Below are 21,490 nucleotides of genomic sequence, written 5' to 3'. Positions count from 1 at the left end.
GGCACACTGGTTGCAAAACACTGAGTTTGTTACCAAACTCGGTGTTTCACAACCTGTGTGTCTCCAGCTGTTGCAAAACTACAACTCCCAGCATGCACTGATAGACCGTACATGCTGGGAGTTGTAGTTTTGCAACAGCTGGATGTTCCCCCCCCCCCCAATGTGAATGTACAGGGTACATTCTATACAAGGGTAAGGATTTACTGTAAAGAGTGCACACCACAAGATCAATATTCATATAAGTAACAAATTTTATTAAATATCACATAAAGATGCAAAAAAGACAGAAAAGGGCTAAAATCAATTAAAAAGCTCTCAATCGAGCAACCTCTACAACATGGGAGAGGGGCCATGAACCCCCTTCTCACCAAAGTCCCGTCCCTCTGTGGTACAATACAATGGCTCAGGCAGTGGTGCTAACTAATAAGATAATACACATGCAGCATCAATCTATGTCACCGAATAAATAATCCTAACATCAAATGAAAAAGAAATACACGATGTACAAAGAGAAGATATATAAATGCATATCACCAGTGCACAGCAGCCACAGAACAAAGGAGCCGAAATGATAAATAGCGGGACGGGACCCCTAAAGCCCCACGCGTTCCGTCACCGTTTGTGACTTCCTCAGGGGTGTTGTAGTCCACCTGCCCTTGGGGTCTTTTATATCAGCATAATATGTTGGGTAATACCTGTCAGGTGAGGCCATCGAGGGTCAGTCACGCTGTGTGTAGTGGAGCCGGCGTGAACTTCCGCCTCCGCCACCCACTTCCGCTATGCGTGCGTCACGAGAAGTGCAGATCATGTGACCACCTAGTGGTCACATGATCTCTTCTCCTTGATATTGGCTGTCATGCGCGGTAGTGCCGTATCCGGGAGTAAGTGCGTCCCACGTGACCGAACGGTCACGTGAGGCGTCATGTGATCACATGTTGTTAAAAACTTTGTTGTGCCTTAGCGCATGCGCACCCCTTATGTCAGGACACCAGGTAAGTACATAGCAATGTATTTGACACATATTGAACTCAATAATAGAACTGTAATATACATGCAAATTGATGGTAGATGAACTAGACCGTCACATGATAGACATTATATATAGAAAAATATAAATAATTGGGAATAAACACTATACATATATATATATGGATAATATGTGAAGAATAATACGTATGTAATGAATGGAAAATGGTAAATAATAAATAAATAATACACAATATATAAATGTGTATGTATACATAAAATAATATGAAAAAAATGCAGAATTTTTTTATATATGTTAAAAGATAGGAAACAAATAATGAATATATAATTTATTATGAATAATAAATGTATGAATGAAGAAAAGTGGATAGGCATATAACCCATGTGTGATCAGTAGTTAGAATAAGTGCAAAGGTATCAAAGTAATTCATACCAAAGACTATACACATGTGTGTGTGTGTGTGTGTAAAGAAAAAAAAAAAAAAAAAAAAAACGCACCCACACACATGTGCATTAGTATGTGTGCAAAGTGAAAAAGTAAATAAATAAAATAATAAAATTAATAATAAAATTAGTGCAAATAAATTAACAATGTGATTACTGTCAAATCCCAATCATGATCAAGATCAATAACAAACATGAGAAGGTCTTCGTTCCTTACTAACAGATTTAAAAAGAGGGGATACCCGAGAAGTATTATATCCCAGGCCTACCAGAGGGCTAATGGCATTGAAAGAAGATCACTCCTTGATGGGACTTCAGAAAGACTGGAGGACAACACTCTAAGATTTGTGGCCACATACAACAACCAGTGGCAGGACATCAGGAAAATATTGGGTGAGAACTGGAACATTTTGCTATCAGATAACCAGGTTAGAAACGTGGTACCTGAGAGACCAATGTTGGTCTCAAGAAGAGCGCCAAATTTGAGGGACTTATTAACAAGGAGCCACTTTCAGAGACCCACAAGAACTTTAGGCCGGGGCTTCAAACATCATGGATCATATCCGGGTGGAGACTGTACTGCCTGTCAGTTTATGACACCCAAGCAGGAATTTACCAATCCACGAAATGGAAAAAGTTACCATCTTAAAAATTACATTAACTGTAAAACATCACAGGTCATATATACTATCATTTGCCCTTGTGGTAAACTATACGTGGGGCAAACAGGACAACAGCTTAGAAAAAGAATACAGAAGCATCTATCCACCATAGCATTGGCTCGTCGGGACAAAGACAGATTCAAAACCCTGACAACCGTGGCAAACCATTTTTTAGAACATCATGGAGGACGTCCATATGGCTTACAGGTTATCGGCCTGGAAAGAGTTACGACAAATATGAGAGGAGGACCCATTACCCAAAGACTGCTACAAGTAGAATCCAAATGGATTTTCGAATTGGGAACAGTGTCTCCCTGGGGCATGAATGAGGACCTACTGTTTACTGGCTTCTTGGGTGAGTGAAGAGTTGTAATTACTGTGGCTAATCTGTTGTATGTGTGTGTTCACACATCCAATTATGCGGTATGGGTGTGGGTGTGCGTTTTCACGCACACTCACGCACAAATCCAACGGAGAGATTGTTCATTTTTATGTTACAGGCCGACGATCATTTAGGCATTTTCTAGTAGGGATGATTTGAAGCAATATCCAGTTTACATGTCACTCATTCTAAACAGGCAAGTATGGGTTTGCAGTGCAGTGGGTAGGTTTGGGGAGGTTTATTATGTGGGGAGGGGGGTTGTTGTTTTGATTTGTGTGGGGGGGGGGATGATATCATTCCACTGGGACTACACCATCCATGGAGGTTAGGGAGGGCAGTGGTCCCTGGGTCATGCTTGGGTTTTACCTTACACACTCACTCATATCTATTTCACTACTACATACTGATTCCATCTTTTTGTTCAGCTAGCACACCTCTATTAACACAATAGTTATTTCATCACACATAGGGGGCACAGTCACCTCACGCACAGGGGGCACATTCACATACATATACACACACATTCACTCACACTGGGTGGGCTTGTTTAGATATGGGGGCATCTTGTCGGACTGATTAGGTGTATCATACTAATGTTTTTGCTATACCTCTCCAGATTATGCTGATCCTGAGTTATTGTACTTACCTCGTGTTGCTTGAACACTTGCTGAGTCTCAAATGTCGGGTGTGATGTGGAGTCTAGGAAGATGATAAAAAGGAGAACATATGAGAACATTTGGATATACTTGTAATAGCTTGACGCTTATGGATAATGGATTCTTCAGCCTGGATTTGGGCCCCACTGACTGCTGTTAGTCCCCCCTAGGATGAAAAACTCTCTGGCTATGACACTGGATGGAGTCTTTTACAACCTCTTTGGTATGTGGAAGACACTAACCTATCTAATTTGGACAATCTAGGGATTGATGGACTTTTTTGTAGCCATCTCCCTACACACACTATAAGAACATCTATGGATGTGGACTCCATTATGGAGACCTTGGACTGTATTTATTCAATAAGAAGAGGACGCCACTTGCTCAGTCTGGATAACTATCAAATTTTGAACAGTAATGCTTTATATAGTATCTCAATATTGGTTGATTTGATATTGACCTGGTCAGGAGGCCCTTGAGGGTTACACAGGCTGTTGAGATTAAGGGGATAATGGGCCATCCTCTATCCGCACAAGATACCAGGTATGATACATCAATGGTGACTTCACCTTATCGGAAAGATATATATATCCAAATTTTGATATTGCATGAATGGTGGGATATGAGATTGGACGAAGACCTTCTCATGTTTGTTATTGATCTTGATCATGATTGGGATTTGACAGTAATCACATTGTTAATTTATTTGCACTCATTTTATTATTAATTTTATTATTTTATTTATTTACTTTTTCACTTTGCACACATACTAATGCACATGTGTGTGGGTGGGGTTTTTTTTTTTTTTTTTTTTTACACACACACACATGTGTATAGTCTTTGGTATGAATTACTTTGATACCTTTGCACTTATTCTAACTACTGATCACACATGGGTTATATGCCTATCCACTTTTCTTCATTCATACATTTATTATTCATAATAAATTATATATACATTATTTGTTTCCTATCTTTTAACATATATAAAAAAATTCTGCATTTTTTTCATATTATTTTATGTATACATACACATTTATATATTGTGTATTATTTATTTATTATTTACCATTTTCCATTCATTACATACGTATTATTCTTCACATATTATCCATATATATATGTATAGTGTTTATTCCCAATTATTTATATTTTTCTATATATAATGTCTATCATGTGACGGTCTAGTTCATCTACCATCAATTTGCATGTATATTACAGTTCTATTATTGAGTTCAATATGTGTCAAATACATTGCTATGTACTTACCTGGTGTCCTGACATAAGGGGTGCGCATGCGCTAAGGCACAACAAAGTTTTTAACAACATGTGATCACATGACACCTCACATGACCGTTCGGTCACGTGGGACGCACTTACTCCCGGATACGGCACTACCGCGCATGACAGCCAATATCAAGGAGAAGAGATCATGTGACCACTAGGTGGTCACATGATCTGCACTTCTCGTGACGCGCGCATAGCGGAAGTGGGTGGCGGAGGCGGAAGTTCACGCCGGCTCCACTACACACAGCGTGACTGACCCTCGATGGCCTCACCTGACAGGTATTACCCAACATATTATGCTGATATAAAAGACCCCAAGGGCAGGTGGACTACAACACCCCTGAGGAAGTCACAAACGGTGACGGAACGCGTGGGGCTTTAGGGGTCCCGTCCCGCTATTTATCATTTCGGCTCCTTTGTTCTGTGGCTGCTGTGCACTGGTGATATGCATTTATATATCTTCTCTTTGTACATCGTGTATTTCTTTTTCATTTGATGTTAGGATTATTTATTCGGTGACATAGATTGATGCTGCATGTGTATTATCTTATTAGTTAGCACCACTGCCTGAGCCATTGTATTGTACCACAGAGGGACGGGACTTTGGTGAGAAGGGGGTTCATGGCCCCTCTCCCATGTTGTAGAGGTTGCTCTATTGAGAGCTTTTTAATTGATTTTAGCCCTTTTCTGTCTTTTTTGCATCTTTATGTGATATTTAATAAAATTTGTTACTTATATGAATATTGATCTTGTGGTGTGCACTCTTTACAGTAAATCCTTACCCTTGTATAGAAAGTTTTTTGCTTACTGAGTAGTAGCACCCACTGTATGATTTGGTGAGCCCCCCTATTTTTGTACTAATGTACAGGGTACACTCACATGGGCGGAGGATTACAGTAAGTATCCGGCTGCAAGTTTGAGGTGCGGCAAAATTTCTGTCGCAGCTCAAACTGCCAGCGAGAAACTACTGTGAACCCCCCGCCCATGCGACTGTACCCTAAAAACACTACACTACACTAACACACAATAAAATAAAAAGTAAAAAACATTACATATACACATACCCCTACACAGCCCCCCTCCCCTCCCCAATAAAAATGAAAAATGTCTGGTACGTCACTGTTTCCAAAACGGAGCCTCCAGCGGTTGCAAAACTACAACTCCCAGCATGCACTGATAGACCGTACATGCTGGGAGTTGTAGTTTTGCAACAGCTGGATGTCCCCCCCCCCCCCCCAATGTGAACGTACAGGGTACACTCACATGGGCGGAGGATTACAGTAAGTATCCGGCTGCAAGTTTGAGCTGCGTCAAATTTTCTGCCGCAGCTCAAACTGCCAGCGAGAAACTACTGTGAACCCCCGCCCGTGTGACTGTACCCTAAAAACACTACACTACACTACCACAAAATAAAATAAAAAGTAAAAAACACTACATATACACATACCCCTACACAGCCCCCCTCCCCTCCCCAATAAAAATGAAAAACGTCTGGTACGCCACTGTTTCCAGAACGGAGCCTCCAGCTGTTGCAAAACAACTACTCCCAGTATTGCCAGATAGCCACTGACTGTCCAGGCATGCTGGGAGTTTTACAACAGCTGGAGGCCCCCTGTTTGGGAATCACTGGCGTAGAATACCCCTATGTCCACCCCTATGCAATCCCTAATTTAGGCCTCAAATGCGCATGGCACTCTCACTTTGGAGCCCTGTCGTATTTCAAGGTAACAGTTTAGGGCCACATATGGGGTATCGCCGTACTCGGGAGAAATTGGGCTTCAAATTTTGTGGGGTATTTTCTGCTATTACCCTTTTTAAAAATGTTAAATTTTTGGGAAAACAAGCATTTTAGGTAAAAATTTTTATTTTATTTTTACATATACAAAAGTCATGAAACACCTGTGGGGTATAAAGGTTCACTTAACCCCTTGTTACGTTCCCCGAGGGGTCTAGTTTCCAAAATGGTATGCCATGTGTTATTTTTTTTGCTGTCCTGGCACCATAGGGGCTTCCTAAATGCGGCATGCCCCCAGAGCAAAATTTGCTTTCAAAAAGCCAAATGTGACTCCTTCTCTTCTGAGACCTGTAGTGCGCCAGCAGAGCACTTTTCACCCCCATATGGGGTGTTTTCTGAATCGGGAGAAATTGGGCTTCAAATTTTGTGGGGTGTTTTCTGCTATTACCCTTTTTAAAAATGTTAAAATTTTGGGAAACCAAGCATTTTAGGTAAAAAAAAAATAAAAAATGTTCACATATGCAAAAGTCGTGAAACACCTGTAGGGTATTAAGGTTCACATTACCCCTTGTTACGTTCCCCGAGGGGTCTAGTTTCCAAAATGGTATGCCATGTGTTTTTTTTTGCTGTTCTGGTACCATAGGGGCTTCCTAAACGCGGCATGCCCCCAGAGCAAAATTTGCTTTCAAAAAGCCAAATGTGACTCCTTCTCTTCTGAGACCTGTAGTGCGCCAGCAGAGCACTTTTCACCCCCATATGGGGTGTTTTCTGAATCGGGAGAAATTGGGCTTCAAATTTTGGGGGGTATTTCCTGCTATTACCCTTTTTAAAAATGTAAACATTTTGGGAAACCAAGCATATTAGGTAAAAAATAATTTTTATTTTTTACATATGCAAAAGTCGTGAAACACCTGTAGGGTATTAAGGTTCACATTACCCCTTGTTACTTTCCCCGAGGGGTCTAGTTTCCAAAATGGTATGCCATGTGTTTTTTTTTGCTGTTCTGGCACCATAGGGGCTTCCTAAATGCGGCATGCCCCCAGAGCAAAATTTACTTTCAAAAAGCCAAATGTGACTCCTTCTCTTCTGAGACCTGTAGTGCGCCAGCAGAGCACTTTTCACCCCCATATGGGGTGTTTTCTGAATCGGGAGAAATTGGGCTTCAAATTTTGGGGGGTATTTCCTGCTATTACCCTTTTTAAAAATGTAAAAATTTTGGGAAACCAAGCATATTAGGTAAAAAATAATTTTTTTTTTTACATATGCAAAAGTCGTGAAACACCTGTAGGGTATTAAGGTTCACATTACCCCTTGTTACTTTCCCCGAGGGGTCTAGTTTCCAAAATGGTATGCCATGTGTTTTTTTTTTTGCTGTTCTGGCATCATAGGGGCTTCCTAAATGCGGCATGCCCCCAGAGCAAAATTTGCTTTCAAAAAGCCAAATGTGACTCCTTCTCTTCTGAGACCTGTAGTGCGCCAGCAGAGCAATTTTCACCCCCATATGGGGTGTTTTCTGAATCGGGAGAAATTGGGTTTCAAATTTTGGGGGGTATTTTCTGCTATTACACATTTTAAAAATGTAAAATTTTTGGGAAACCAAGCATTTTAGGTAAATTTTTTTTAATTTCTTTTACATATGCAAAAGTCGTGAAACACCTGTGGGGTATTAAGGTTCACTTTACCCCTTGTTATGTTCCCTGAGGAGTCTAGTTTCCAAAATGGTATGCCATGTGTGTTTTATTGCTGTTCTGGCACCATAGGGGCTTCCTAAAGGTGACATGCCCCCCAAAAACCATTTGATGCTCCTTCCCTTCTGAGCCCTCTACTGCGCCCGCTGAACAATTAACATAGACATATGAGGTATGTGCTTACTTGAGAGAAATTGGGTTTCAAATACAAGTAAAAATTTTCTCCTTTTTACCCCTTGCAAAAATTCAAAAATTGGGTCTACAAGAACATGCGAGTGTAAAAAATGAAGATTTTGAATTTTCTCCTTCACTTTGCTGCTATTCCTGTGAAACACCGGGTTAATACACTTATTGAATGTCATTTTGAATACTTTGGGGGGTGTAGTTTTTATAATGGGGTCTTTTATGGGGCATTTCTAATATGAAGGCCCTTCAAATCCACTTCAAACGTGAACTGGTCCATGAAAAATAGCGAGTTTGAAAATTTTGTGAAAAATTTCAAAATTGCTGCTGAACTTTGAAGCCCTCTGGTGTCTTCCAAAAGTAAAAACTCATAAATTTTATGATGCAAACATAAAGTAGACATATTGTATATGTGAACCCCAAAAAAAAATATTTTGAATATCCATTTTCCTTACAAGCAGAGAGCTTCAAAGTTAGAAAAAATGCAAAATTTTCATTTTTTTCATCAAATTTGGTGATTTTTCACCAAGAAAGGATGCAAGTTAACATAAAATTTTACCACTAAGTTAAAGTAGAATATGTCACGAAAAAACTATCTCGGAATCAGAATGATAACTAAAAGCATTCCAGAGTTATTAATGTTTAAAGTGACAGTGGTCAGAATTGCAAAAAACGCTCCGTTCCTTAAGGTGAAAAAGGGCTCGGTCCTTAAGGGGTTAAAGAGTAGTGAAGAGTATTGTAATACTCTCATATACGGATTAAGTATGTCAGGCAGAGAAGTGCCAGGACGTGCACAGAGGAGTGGCAGAGGCCTAAATACTTCAGTTAGAGTTGGCAGCAGACTAGGGGCGAGTGGCTGCAGGAGTCGCAGCGAGAGGCCTGAGCTCCCGTTATCAGCCAGCGGCCGTGTCTCCACCAGCAACCCATCTGCCGTTGTTGATTGGTTAACACACTCATCCACTTCATCACAAGTGACATTGTTGGGTTCCTCAGACATAACCCTCAGTTGGCATGGCCCAGGAGCAGTCCCTGTCATCCCATTGCCTTTGTCCTATGCTGTTCCCTCTCCTAGAGAAGTATCTTATGCTGTGGGTTCAGCTCCACTATTCACTGAGGACGATCTAATAGAGGACAGTCAGCAAGAGGGGGAGGAGACATGCGCCGCTTGCTCCGCTAGGCGGCCAAGTAGTGATGCGGAGAGTGACGTGGGAGTCGGTGTTGCCAGGGTTCAGGGTCCTGAAGCAGAGACTGTTGTGGAACCTGAGGAGGACATCAGTGACATGCAGACACCTGTTGATGATGATGAAGCTGATCGCAATTGGGAGCCAGGTGCAGAAGGGGCTTCATCATCATCATGAGAAGAGAGTTGCAGGTTGCCCTTGAGGCAGCAGCTGAGCCAGCAAGGCAGTAGCACGGTTGGCAGTCAGCATGGTGGCAGGAGTGGAAATTCTGGAGCCAAACGTGCCCGGGGGAGACCACCTGCTTTGCGGCAATCTACCTTTCCAGGAAGTAATGGAACAGGGGTTCCTGGAGACGGCGCCAGTAGCGGTCAATTAGTGCGGACTGTAGGTGGGAAAATCAGTTACTCGGCGGTGTGGCAGTTTTTCATCAGGCATCTGGAGGAGGTTCACGTAGCCACAAGCAAGATATGTCAGCAGAAGGTGAAGCGTGGCCAGGGTCCCATTGTCGGCACCACGGCCCTGCATCAACACATGCTTCGCCACCATAAAGCGGCCTGGGAGAACCGTGGCTCCGATGTAGTGGTCCAGCCTGCTGCATCACTCAGTGGCCATCCGCTCCCTCCTTCATCCAGCCAAGGCTCCACCACCTCAGCCGAAGGGAGCTGTGTGTCAAACCCTCCTTGTCATTCCAGATGCTTCTGCTTCTCACGCTTTTAGTCAACCATTCTGCCAACAATCCATCGGCGAAGCCATGTCCAAGAGACAACAGTATGCGCCCACTCATCCAACGGCGCAGAAGTTGAATGTGCTGCTGTCTAAATTGCTGGTGCTGCAGTACCTCCCTTTTCAAATGGTGGACTCTGCACCTTTCAGAGAATCGATGGCTTCTGCTGAGCCGAGGTGGAGAGTCCCAAGCCATCATTTCTTTGCGAATAAGGCAGTACCATCCCTGCATAAGTTTGTAGAAGAGAAGGCTGGCCAGTCATTGAGCCTGTCGTGGTGTTCAAAAGTGCACAGCAGCGCCTACGTGTGGAGCTGTAACTACGGGCAGGGACAATACATGTCTTTTACGGCCCACTGGGTGAATGTGGCACAGCCACAACAGAAACTTGAACAGGTCACACCGCTTCCTCCTCCACGCTCTCGCTCTCAGGCAGTTGGTCCTGTGACGGTGTGCGACTCCGCCTCCTCATCCTCCACCGTGTCCTCAGCCTCCACTGCACATACAAATCTCGGTGGCCCCTTATCGTACCATGTGTGTAGGGCACGGCAGTGTCACGCGGTTCTTCACATGGTTTGCCTTGGCGAACGGAGTCACACAGGGGTGGAACTGGGAATGGAAATGGGAACCATGGTGACCGACAACGGGAAGAACATCGTGTCCGCGCTGCGACAAGGAAGTGTGAAACATGCGCCCTGCATGGCACACGTGTTGAATCTAGTTGTAAAGCACTTCCTGAAGTCTTCACCCCATTTGCAAAACATCCTGACAATGGCAAGGAAACTGTGCATGCACTTCAGCCACTCGTACACCGCAAAGCACACCCTCCTTGAGCTGCAGCGTCAGAACGGTATCCCACAACATAGTCTTACTTGTGACGTTGCCACACGTTAGAATTCCAGCCTCCATATGTTGGACAGACTATACGAACAAAGAAAAGCCATCACCAATTTCTTGATGATCCAAGCAGATAGGAGTACTCCCCTGTGTAACTTCAATGTGAACCAGTGGCAGTTCATACGTGACACCTGCCGTTTGCTTAGGCCCTTTGAGGAAACCACATTATTTGTAAATCGCCTGGATTACGGCATGAACAATGTAATTCCACTCCTACATTTCCTACAACAAATGATTGAAATGATGGCTGGTCATGGCAATGGAGACGTTGCACCTACATCTCAAGGCTACATGAGCCCTGTGAGGGCTGAACTGGAGGAGGAGGATGGGGGGCAGAGTGGAGCACAGTTTAGGTTGGATGAGATGGCCTCTGTTTCTAGTCATTGGACAGGAGAGGAGGAGCAAGAGCAGCCAGAGGGTTAACAGGAAGAGAGGTGGTTGTAGTAAATATAAAGCAAGTACACTAAGCGATTGTTGAGCTAGCGATTGTGTGTCTGTATACAAGAGTGTGAAGTATACAAGTGAGTGAGTATAAAAGTGAGGGGACTTAAAATTAAGGGACTTTAAATTCAGGAAGTTTAAATTGAAATATTTGATAATTTTTTTTCTTTTCCGTAAATTTTTGCTATCCCCAAATCTAGTATGGCCTCCATGTTGGAAAAGGCAGCCCAGTGTGCATCTTGCACAACGTATGCAATCCTTGAACAGCAGTTTGAGGGTGCATATTGTTGTGCCAGGTGTGTGCGAGTTGTTCATTTAGAAGCCCAGATCCTGGATCTAGAGGAGCAACTGGCAACACTGAGATGCATTGACAACACGGAGAGGAGTCTCCTGCTCACTGAGCAAGTACTCTCTAGGGTAGAGGTGGGGGAGGATAGTGGGACGGAGGTGCAGGACAGTCAGGTAGTTAGCTGGGTTACAGTTAGAAAACGGGGTAGAGGGAAAAGTATCAGGGATGCTATCCCTGAGCTGGCACACCCCAACAAGTTTGCCCAGTTGGCAGATGGGGGGGGTGCCATTTCAGAGCTAGCGGTACTGCAGCAGGACTCTGCCTCTGACTACCAGGGGGGTGTCTGCTCCAGTAAGGAGGGAGAGAGGAGTGTAGGGCAGGCCAGACAGGTACTGGTAGTGGGGGACTCAATTATTAGGGGGACAGACAGGGCGATCTATCACAAAGACCGGGATCGCCGAACAGTGTGTTTTCTTCCTTGCGCTCGAGTTTGGCACATCGCGGATCGGGTTGACAGGTTGCTGGGTGGGGCTGGAGAAGACCCGGCAGTCATGGTACATATTGACACCAATGACAAAGTAAGAGGTAGGTGGAGTGTCCTTAAAAATGATTTCAGGGACTTAGACTGCAAGCTTAAGGCAAGGACCTCCAAGGTAGTATTTTCTAAAATATTACCTGTACCACAAGCCACACCAGAGAGGCAGCGGGAGATTAGGGAGGTAAACAAGTGGCTCAGAAGCTGGTGTAGGAAGGAGGGGTTTGGGTTCATGGAGAACTGGGCCAACTTCGCTGTCGGTTACTGGCTCTACCATAGGGACGGGCTGCACCTCAATGGGGAGGGTGCAGCTATGCTTGGGGAGAAGATGGCTAGAAGGGTGGAGGAGTGTTTAAACTAGGGACTGGGGGGAGGGAACCTATAACATAGAAGGGGAAGATAGTGTAGATAGAGGGGGGGACTTAATAATGTATCTGGGGGTGTAGCGGAGGGAGGGGTCAGAATTGTTAATAGGGATAGGCATCATAGGAAAAAAAAAAACATACACCATTGAAGTGCATGTTGACTAATGCCAGAAGTCTGTCCAATAAAACTGACGAACTGGAGTTGAAAATTTCTGAGGATTATGACATAGTAGGTATAACAGAGACTTGGTTGGACGATAGCTGTGACTAGGCGGTCAACATACAGGGTTATAGTCTATTGAGGAAGGATCGGACAAAACGGAAAGGGGGAGGAGTCTGTCTTTAAGTAAAGTCCAATTTGAAGGCCGCACTGCTGGAGGATATTTGGGAGGGAAACGATAATGTGGAGTCATTATGGGTAGAAATATATGGAGATAAAAATAAAAAAAATTCTGATAGGGGTTTGCTATAATCCACCAAACATAATGGAAGAGCCAGAAGATGAATTATTGAGGCAAATAAACAAGGCAGCAAATCAAAATGATGTGATAATAATGGGGGACTTTAATTATCCTGATTTAAACTGGGAGACATAGACCTGTGAATCTCATAAAGGAAACAGGTTTCTGACTATAGCTAAAGACAGTTATCTGTCCCAAATGGTGCAGGGCCCTACCAGAGGGGATGCCCTACTAGACTTAATAATAACCAATGTACCTGACAGAGTAATTAATGTGCAAGTAGATGGACACCTAGGAAATAGTGATCATAATATAGTACATTACAACTTGTTCTTCAATAAGGGAATCTCTCGAGGGGCCACAAAAACAATGAACTTTAGGAAGGCAAAGTTCGATCAACTCAGAGAAGCCCTTAACAATATAAAATGGGATAATGTCCTCAAAAAGAACAATACTGATACTAAATGGGAGACTTTTAAAAATATCTTAAATTTTCACTGTAAGATGTATATACCTCATGGGAATAAAGGGGTCAGAAATAAAAGAAAACCAATATGGATGAATACAAATGTTAAGGGGGCAATAAATGACAAAAATAAAGCATTTAAATTACTAAAACGGGACAGCAGTGAAGAAGCATTAAAAAGCTATAGAGAAAAATGTAAAATATGTAAAAAACATATAAAAGCCGCAAAATTAGAGACAGAAAGACTAATTGCCCAAGAGAGTAAAACTAACCCCAAAATGTTCTTTAACTATATAAATAGCAAAAAGGTAAAAAATGAAAGTGTAGGCCCTTTACAAAATTATGAGGAAGAAATTATAAATGGGGATCAGGAAAAAGCAAATATATTAAACAAATTCTTCTCCACTGTATTCACTGAGGAAAATGAAACGCCAGGTGAAATACAGTGTGATAAGGTAAACTCCCCAGTACAGGTCACCTGTCTAACCCAGGAAGAAGTACAGTGCCGCCTACAAAAAATCAAAATAGACAAATCACCAGGTCCAGATGGCATTGACCCCAGTGTTCTAAAGGAATTAAGTAATGTAATAGACAGACCCCTATTTTTTATATTCAGGGACTCTATAGTGACAGGGACTGTTCACCAGGACTGGTGCCTGGCAAATGTGGTGCCAATATTTAAGAAGGGGTCAAAAGGTGACCCCGGGAATTATAGACCTGTTAGTTTAATCTCGGTTGTATGTAAATTGCTTGAGGGTTTCCTAAGAGATGCAATTTTGGAATATCTTGATAAAAATAAATGTATGACCCCGTATCAGCATGGATTCATGAGGGATCGGTCTTTTACAAGGAGGTGAGCTCCAGACTGGACCAGGGGCAATCGATGGATGTCGTATATCTGGATTTTTCCAAAGCATTTGATACGGTTCCACATAAAAGGTTGGTGCATAAAATGAGAAAGTTTGGGCTGGGGGAGAATGTGTGCAAGTAGGTAAGTAACTGGCTCAATGATAGGAAACAGAGGGTGGTTATTAATGGTACTTATTCTGATTGGGTGACTGTTACTAGTGGGGTACCACAGGGGTTTGTCTTTGGTCCTGTCTTATTTAATATATTCATTAATGACCTTGCAGAGGGGTTGAATAGTAAAGTAGCAATCTTTGCAGATGACACTGTTGTGATATAAGCCCCAAATATGAATCACTATTTCTAATATAACATGGCAATATGATCCACCATTTTGTGTGAATTTTCAGAAGGCCTAAAATGGAGCCTTTGAGACACCAAAAGTTCATCTCTAAGAAATATTTGCATTCTATTCATCTGTATCTGGCCATCTATTTGAGATGCCCGAGAAGTTTCAGTAGGTATTGTCTTGCCTCAGACTATCAGTAAATAGAAAAGTCCCTGAGAAGATTCAGTCAACATGACTAGTTTTAGCCAGACCAAAAGGGGAACTAAAAGGCTAATATTCATGTCTTTTTATAAAGCATTCATAATATGATCTTTGTATCATATTATGCTATCTTGCCCTATTATACAATCCTGATATATTTAACAAGATATATATATAACTGATAGATAGTGGCCTTATAACTTTTTGTAGGATTGTGTATACAGCTATATAACTAAATGCTGTATACAGGTTTAAGTAATTGGTGTTGCCTGATGGATTAATTCATGATAATTAATCTCAGGAATAATATAGCGTACTATGAAAATATAGTAGCCATGATGTATGTATATATCACTTATGGTGAATTTAATCATAGTGGCTATAATTAATGATTAGCTGTGATGTCATGAGCTTAGACATGTGACTTGCCCTAATTTCCATACACGCACCCTCCAAACATCATTGGATAATATATTTGTGGGGGGAGGATCTTTTAGATGGGGACAAGTTAAAAAGCGGGTGTGGGACACATCCAGAGATCCAGATCCACACACAGACCGACAGATCCAGAGGGACTCACAGCCAAACAGACAGAGGGACCCATCCTGATCACAAAGGCTACCTGAAGGGGCGGAGTCATAAAGAGTCAGGGAGAAATACTTTAGGGCATATGCCCATTTCTTCCCTACTCACCGGTTATTGACTTCAGGCGTTCCCATGGGATCCAGGCAGCCATCTTTCTTTTATCCAGAAGTGCTCTTGGTAAGATACACTGGCTTCTTATTCGATTAAGTTATCTCCTTTTAATGTGGATGGAAATTATATCATGTTATTCAGCAGACTTGGCTTATTTACATATTTATATATATGGATCTGGATAGGTTGGAGGTTTGGGCTGGGAAGTGGCAGATGAGGTTCAACACTGATAAATGTAAGGTAATGCACATGGGGAAGAAAAATCCGGGCTGGTGTTATGTATTAAATGGGAGAACACTTGGGACGACTGACACGTAAAAGGACTTAGGAGTCTTAGTTAACAGTAAACTTAGCTGTAGTTAGCTGACCAGTGTCGGGCAGCTGCTGCCAAGGCTAATAAAATCATGGGGTGCATCAATAGGGGCATAGATGCCCACGATAAGGAAATAATTCGGGGGAAACCTAATAACTATGTAGAAATATATCAGGGGGTCTAGAGGAAAGAAGGTTTCTACAGCAGCACAGATGGGGGTTCTTTACTGTAAGAGCAGTGAGACTGTGGAGTTCTCTCCCGGAGGAGGTGGTCATGGTGAACTCTGTAATAGAGTTCAAAAAGGGTCTGGATGCATTTTTGGAGAGTAATAACATTGCTGGTTATGTATTCTAGATTTATGGGGACAGAAGGTTGATCCAGGGATTTATTCTGACTGCCATATTTGGAGTCGGGAAGGAATTTTTTACCTCTAGTATGAAGGTTTTTTGCCTTCCTCTCGATCAACTCAACTCAATAGGGACTTATTAGGGTTATAGGTTGAGCTTGATGGACTCTGGTCTTTTTTCAACCTTATGAACTATGTTACGTGCCTCACTGATGCTTCTGGCCTTGTGCCTTCAATTTTTGGAAGTTTAGCAGTAGCTAAATACATGCTTAATGCGAATTTCAACATTGATCTTTAAATGTAATGGGTTATGAAACCCACTTGGCTACTGCGAATGCCTGCTCCTGACTCATCCTGTGTCTCTTTCAGGAACTACTTGCCTCACTGATGCTTTGTGCCTTTAATTTTTGGATGTTTAGCAGTAGCTAAATACATGCTTAATGCAAATTTCAACATTGATCTTGCAATGTAAAGGGGTTATGAAACCCTTGGGTGTACTGCTGATGCCTGCGCCTGTGTTTTTCAGGAATTACTTGGCTTACTGATGCTTCTGGGCTTGGGCCTTAAATTTTTGGATGGTAGCACTACCTAACATGCATCTTCAATAGAAATTTTAAAGTTCACCTTTTAACTTTTAGGGGTTGTGAACCCCTCTTGTGTACTTATGCTGCTTCCTGCTCCACTCTGTCAGCTCGTTGGTCCTGTGACAGTGTGCAACTCCGCCTCCACATCCTCCACTGTGTCCTAAGCCTCCACTGCCCGGACAAGTCTCAGTGGCCCTTCAGCATACATGGTTTGCCTTGGCGAAAAGTCTTGGAAGCAATGGCCAGTCAGTGCAATGGAGATGTTGCGCTTACATCTCACGGCCACATGAGCCGCTGTGGGGACTTGTTAAATTTTGGCCTTTGTACCCACACGCTGGGGTCCGGGACACTCAAACTTTGATTTAAATTTCCAAAAAAAAAAATCTGACATTTCAATGGTCTCCTCATGCTTCAGCCAACTCCAGGCTGTGTCATTCATGCAATATATGGTTTACTGATGCCGCTGCTCGGCCTGGGTCTGGGAAATTCAAATTTTATCATAGGTAGCATCCACTATCCAAAATCTTCTTCAAAAATTTCTAAAATTATTGTGTTTTTTTTTTTTTTTTTGGGGGGGGGGGGGGGGGTATTGTGAATTCCTGGTGTGTATTCATGCATCAGCCAACTCCAGGCTGTGTCATTCAGGCAATATATGGTTTACTGATGCTGCTGCTGGGCCTGGGAATAAAAAATGTTATCATAGGTAGCACCCGCTATCCAAAATCTTCATATTAAATTTAAGAAATGATTGTGTTTTTTCTTGGAGATTGTAAAGCCCTAGTGTGTACTCATGCATCAACTTCAGGCTGTGTCATTCAGGCAATATATGGTTTACTGATGCCGCTGCTGTGCCTGAGTCTGGGAATAATAATTTTGTTATGGTAGGTAGCACCAGCTATCCGAAATCTTCGGTTTAAATTTCTAAATTCATCTTTTAATCTTAGGAATTGTGAAGGCCTAGTGCCTACTCATGCTGCTGGCAACTCCGGGCTGTGCCATTCATCCACTATATGGTCTCCTCATGCTGCCAACACCTCCACGCTGTGTCATTCAGCCACTATATGGTGTCCTCATGTTGCCAACACCTCCACGCTTTGTCATTCAGCCACTAAATGGTGTGCTCATGCTTCAGCCTCCTCCATGCTGTGTCATTCAGCCACTATATGGTCTCCTCACACTAATGCCACCACCGCTCTGCGGCAGTGATTCTAAAAGCGATGCTGGTAATCTGCATGTTATTCTGAATAACAGTATTATTTCACTACCCCAGCACACTCCATATGCGTTTTAGAACACAGCAAAGTTTTCTATGCCCCTATTGAGGCTGTCTGTAGGCTAGAAATAGCCTTTTTTTTTAATATAGATTTGCCGCAAAAAAATTCGGATCGAAACAAACTTTTTCGGAAAATTCGGCGAATCAGCTTAATCAAATTTTTGAAAAGCTCGCTCATCTCTACTCTTGATGTCACAGAAGGCGCCAGGTATAATGGAGCTCTCAGCTGATGTCCAGTAGGCTTGAGAAAGCCGGATATCCTGTATTATACTCCAGAGCTGCACTCACTATTCTGCTGGTGGGGTCACTGCGTCCATACATTACATTACTTATCCTGTACTGATCCTGAGTTATAACCTGTATTATACTACAGAGCTGTACTCACTATTCTGCTGGTGGAGTCACTGTGTACATACATTACATTACATTACTTGTTGGGGGGTTTGATGTCAGCAGTGATCTCAAGGGGTCATATCAGGTTGATGTCAGTAAGCACTCACAGTGGGGATATCAGGGTCAATGTCAGAGGGAAATGTGAAAGGGGATGTCGGGGTGATGTCAGTGAAGCACTAAGGGAAAATCCAGAATTGCTGATTTTGGTCACTTCAAATACCATAAAAAATATATAAAAAGTGATCAAAAAGTCCCATCTAAACAAAGATGGTACCAATGAAATCTACAGATAATGGCGCAAAAAATGAGCCCCAAAACAATTAAAAATAAAAATGTTAGGGGTCAGAAGGAGACAATCTTATGCATGTAAATTTTCTTGCAAAAAAGTAATAATTTTTTTTTTAAAGTAGTAAGATAAAATAAAACCTACATAAATTGGGTACTGTTGTAATCATATTGACCCACAGAATAAAGATAATGTATAATCTTAACCTTAAAATATGCTATGTAGAAATGACAGCCCCACCCCAACAAAAAAGAATAAAAAAAATAAAAAATTGCACAATTGAGTTTTCCTTTCAATTTTACAAATACTGTTTCTATAATTTTCTTTATGTATTGAAATAATGATTTATTGTATGTGGGCCTGGCATCTATATGGGTGTGGCTTACACATGGGGGGCGCATGGGGGACCCTGGTCTGATAAGACCATTTAAATCTCTGTGTTCACTATAGATGCTGTGATCGGTATTGACCATGGCATCTATTGGGTTAATGGGGACATCAGATGGGGACATCAAAAGGGTTGTCTGGCCAAAATGTTCCTTTAAAATATGGTCAGGGACGGGATCAGAGAGAGAGAGAAAAAAAAAGACACTCCTACTGGTATAATGAAGGTAATAATAGCAGCAGTCCACATGTGTCCGAAACATTCAGTCTAAAACTGTCACATATGGAAAAAATAGAGTGATTTTCCCACAGCAACCAATCACAGCTCAGCTAATGAGCTCTGGTAAAGTGAAACCTGAGCTGTGATTGGTTGGTGTGGGAAAATAACTACATTTTTTCTTTTACACAGTTTTATATATCTGTGCCAATGTGTTTGTATACATTAGCTACCTTCCATCAGGAAGGTACAACCAATACCCCAAATAAGGGGCCTGAACGGTCCTGACTTTCTTTTTCCAATGTGAGTGACTGTCATTCACTGACAGAGTCACAACACTATACACTGACTGTCCTACTGTACTCTGTGTAGTCACAGACATATATAAAAATAGAAAAAATCTGCAGCACTACTCAGCCCAGTCCATTAGTGGTGCCAGTGCTCCAACCTGATCAGGGTTCCTTGTAGTATAGAAAATCCAACAAGCGCAGCACTCAAATTAAATAAAGTGCATTTATTTGTTCATATCTCAATACAGCAACGCTTCTGCCCCTATGGAGCCATTTTCAAGCCTGTGATACACACAATCTAAGGGGTTTAAATACCCAGTTCTAGTGCAACATTACACATCACATGATTCACATCAATCAATTAATAATTAAGTAAGAAATATAAACATAATAAGTGAAATACATAAATAAAATACATAATATATTATGATTTACATAAATATAAAGTGCGTGTTATAGTGCAATACTGTGCATAATTGTGCAGATTAAAACCAATGCTTTAAAACACATCATCTCAGGTATAATCATATAACAGCATCTAATTATTAATTACTCTCATATGTACATAATTATATATCAGTATTAGTATAAGGCCAGGGAGATATTACTCACTTGCTCTGTCAATGGCGGCGCCAGCATGGGTAAAAGTGCACTGCGCATGTGTGTATAGATTAGAAGGGCTCCTGGGATGTAATCACATGACCGGGGCACCCACATGACCCCTCTCCACGTTACCACCATCAGAATCTGATGACGAGAGTAGGGGAGGAGACCGCGGCGCCCCGATCACGCGACACACCCCTTGTCATGTGATAGCATCCACCTAGATGAGTGCGATCATTTGTACAGGGAGCTGGTGTTGCCTAGCATATAAAAAAGGAACAGAGTTCAATACCTAAACAGGTAGGGGACCCGGGTTATGGAAGGGGAACCTAATAATGGGGATTATAACTTATTATACACAGATAAATAGAAAACCAAAAGACAAAAAGCCATGTCAAAATAATTAACCCAGTAAAATAATTATTAATTATTTTACTGGGTTAATTATTTTGACATGGTTTTTACGTGTTGTGTGTACACCGGATTTGTCAGGTTGCGGTAGCCCTTCTGGGTGTCCCTCCCGGTGGTCTAGGGGAGGTGTATGTGTGGCCATCAGGTTCCGCACCTCCCTGCAAAAACCTCAGGTACTCCTGCATGGGCAGGGTACCGACCGCTCACGGCTCTTCGGGCAGATATCTTGGCTACCACCAAGGGGGATTCCGGGAGCATTTGTAGTCCCTTAGTAGTTTTGGCAGAAAGGGACATCAAACCTGGAACCTCGCAGGTACCTTTTGGTCCGGAGGCGAAGGGTAAGGTTTGTTGGGGGGCCTCTCTCCTGTAGGAGAAGGGCTTGCGATAGACCGCATTCTTCTTGCATGTTTTTTTTTTTTTTTTTTTAGTGTAACACGTTTTACACTTTTTCTTACACTTTGGGTGATTCAAGAGCACGTTCCTCGGCTCTTAAAAAAAAAAAGAAGAAACAGCTGTTTGCTTCTCGGCCTTTTGGCTAAGATCAAGTGTAGTATCTGTTCTTATCAGGCAGTCCACTGGTAGGAATGGATGGCTGCATGGAGGAGCAGGTATACCAGGGCTGGCGACCACCCAGCTCAACGGCTGCCCTGATGTGACATGTTTGCTCTGGGTCTCGTCGAGTCTAGAGCCGAGGTACTTTAGTGCCTCAAGGAGTGGTGACCCCCGTGGTGCTGAAACTCACTGGGTGTATTGGCTCACTGAGTTGAAGCAATGGCACCATGATCTCTTCACCTTAGTGGCACTCCCCTCTTGATTCCCGGCCTTCTGGATAGGATCAGAGACATTTTTAAAGATCCGGCCAGATGTTCAGGCAGTGTACCTGCGCACACTTATTTATTTATTTTTGTTCACTGTATC

General features: G+C 42.3%; 1 protein-coding gene and 1 pseudogene across 1 annotated transcript; both read left to right on the top strand.

Annotated features, from left to right (window-relative positions):
• The first annotated feature begins 1,625 nt into the window (after positions 1-1,625).
• Positions 1,626-2,634, top strand: LOC130283180 (uncharacterized). Its single transcript, XM_056532383.1, has 2 exons — positions 1,626-2,448; positions 2,594-2,634. The coding sequence occupies exons 1-2, from the start codon at positions 1,626-1,628 to the stop codon at positions 2,632-2,634; spliced, it is 864 nt and encodes a 287-aa protein (XP_056388358.1).
• An 18,453-nt stretch (positions 2,635-21,087) lies between these two features.
• On the top strand, positions 21,088-21,258 carry LOC130283750 (U2 spliceosomal RNA; annotated as a pseudogene).
• Positions 21,259-21,490: the final 232 nt, after the last annotated feature.

The sequence above is a fragment of the Hyla sarda genome, chromosome 7 (assembly GCF_029499605.1).
Source record: "Hyla sarda isolate aHylSar1 chromosome 7, aHylSar1.hap1, whole genome shotgun sequence".
Classification (NCBI taxonomy): Eukaryota; Metazoa; Chordata; class Amphibia; order Anura; family Hylidae; genus Hyla; species Hyla sarda.
This window is presented reverse-complemented; position numbering and strand designations above follow the sequence as displayed.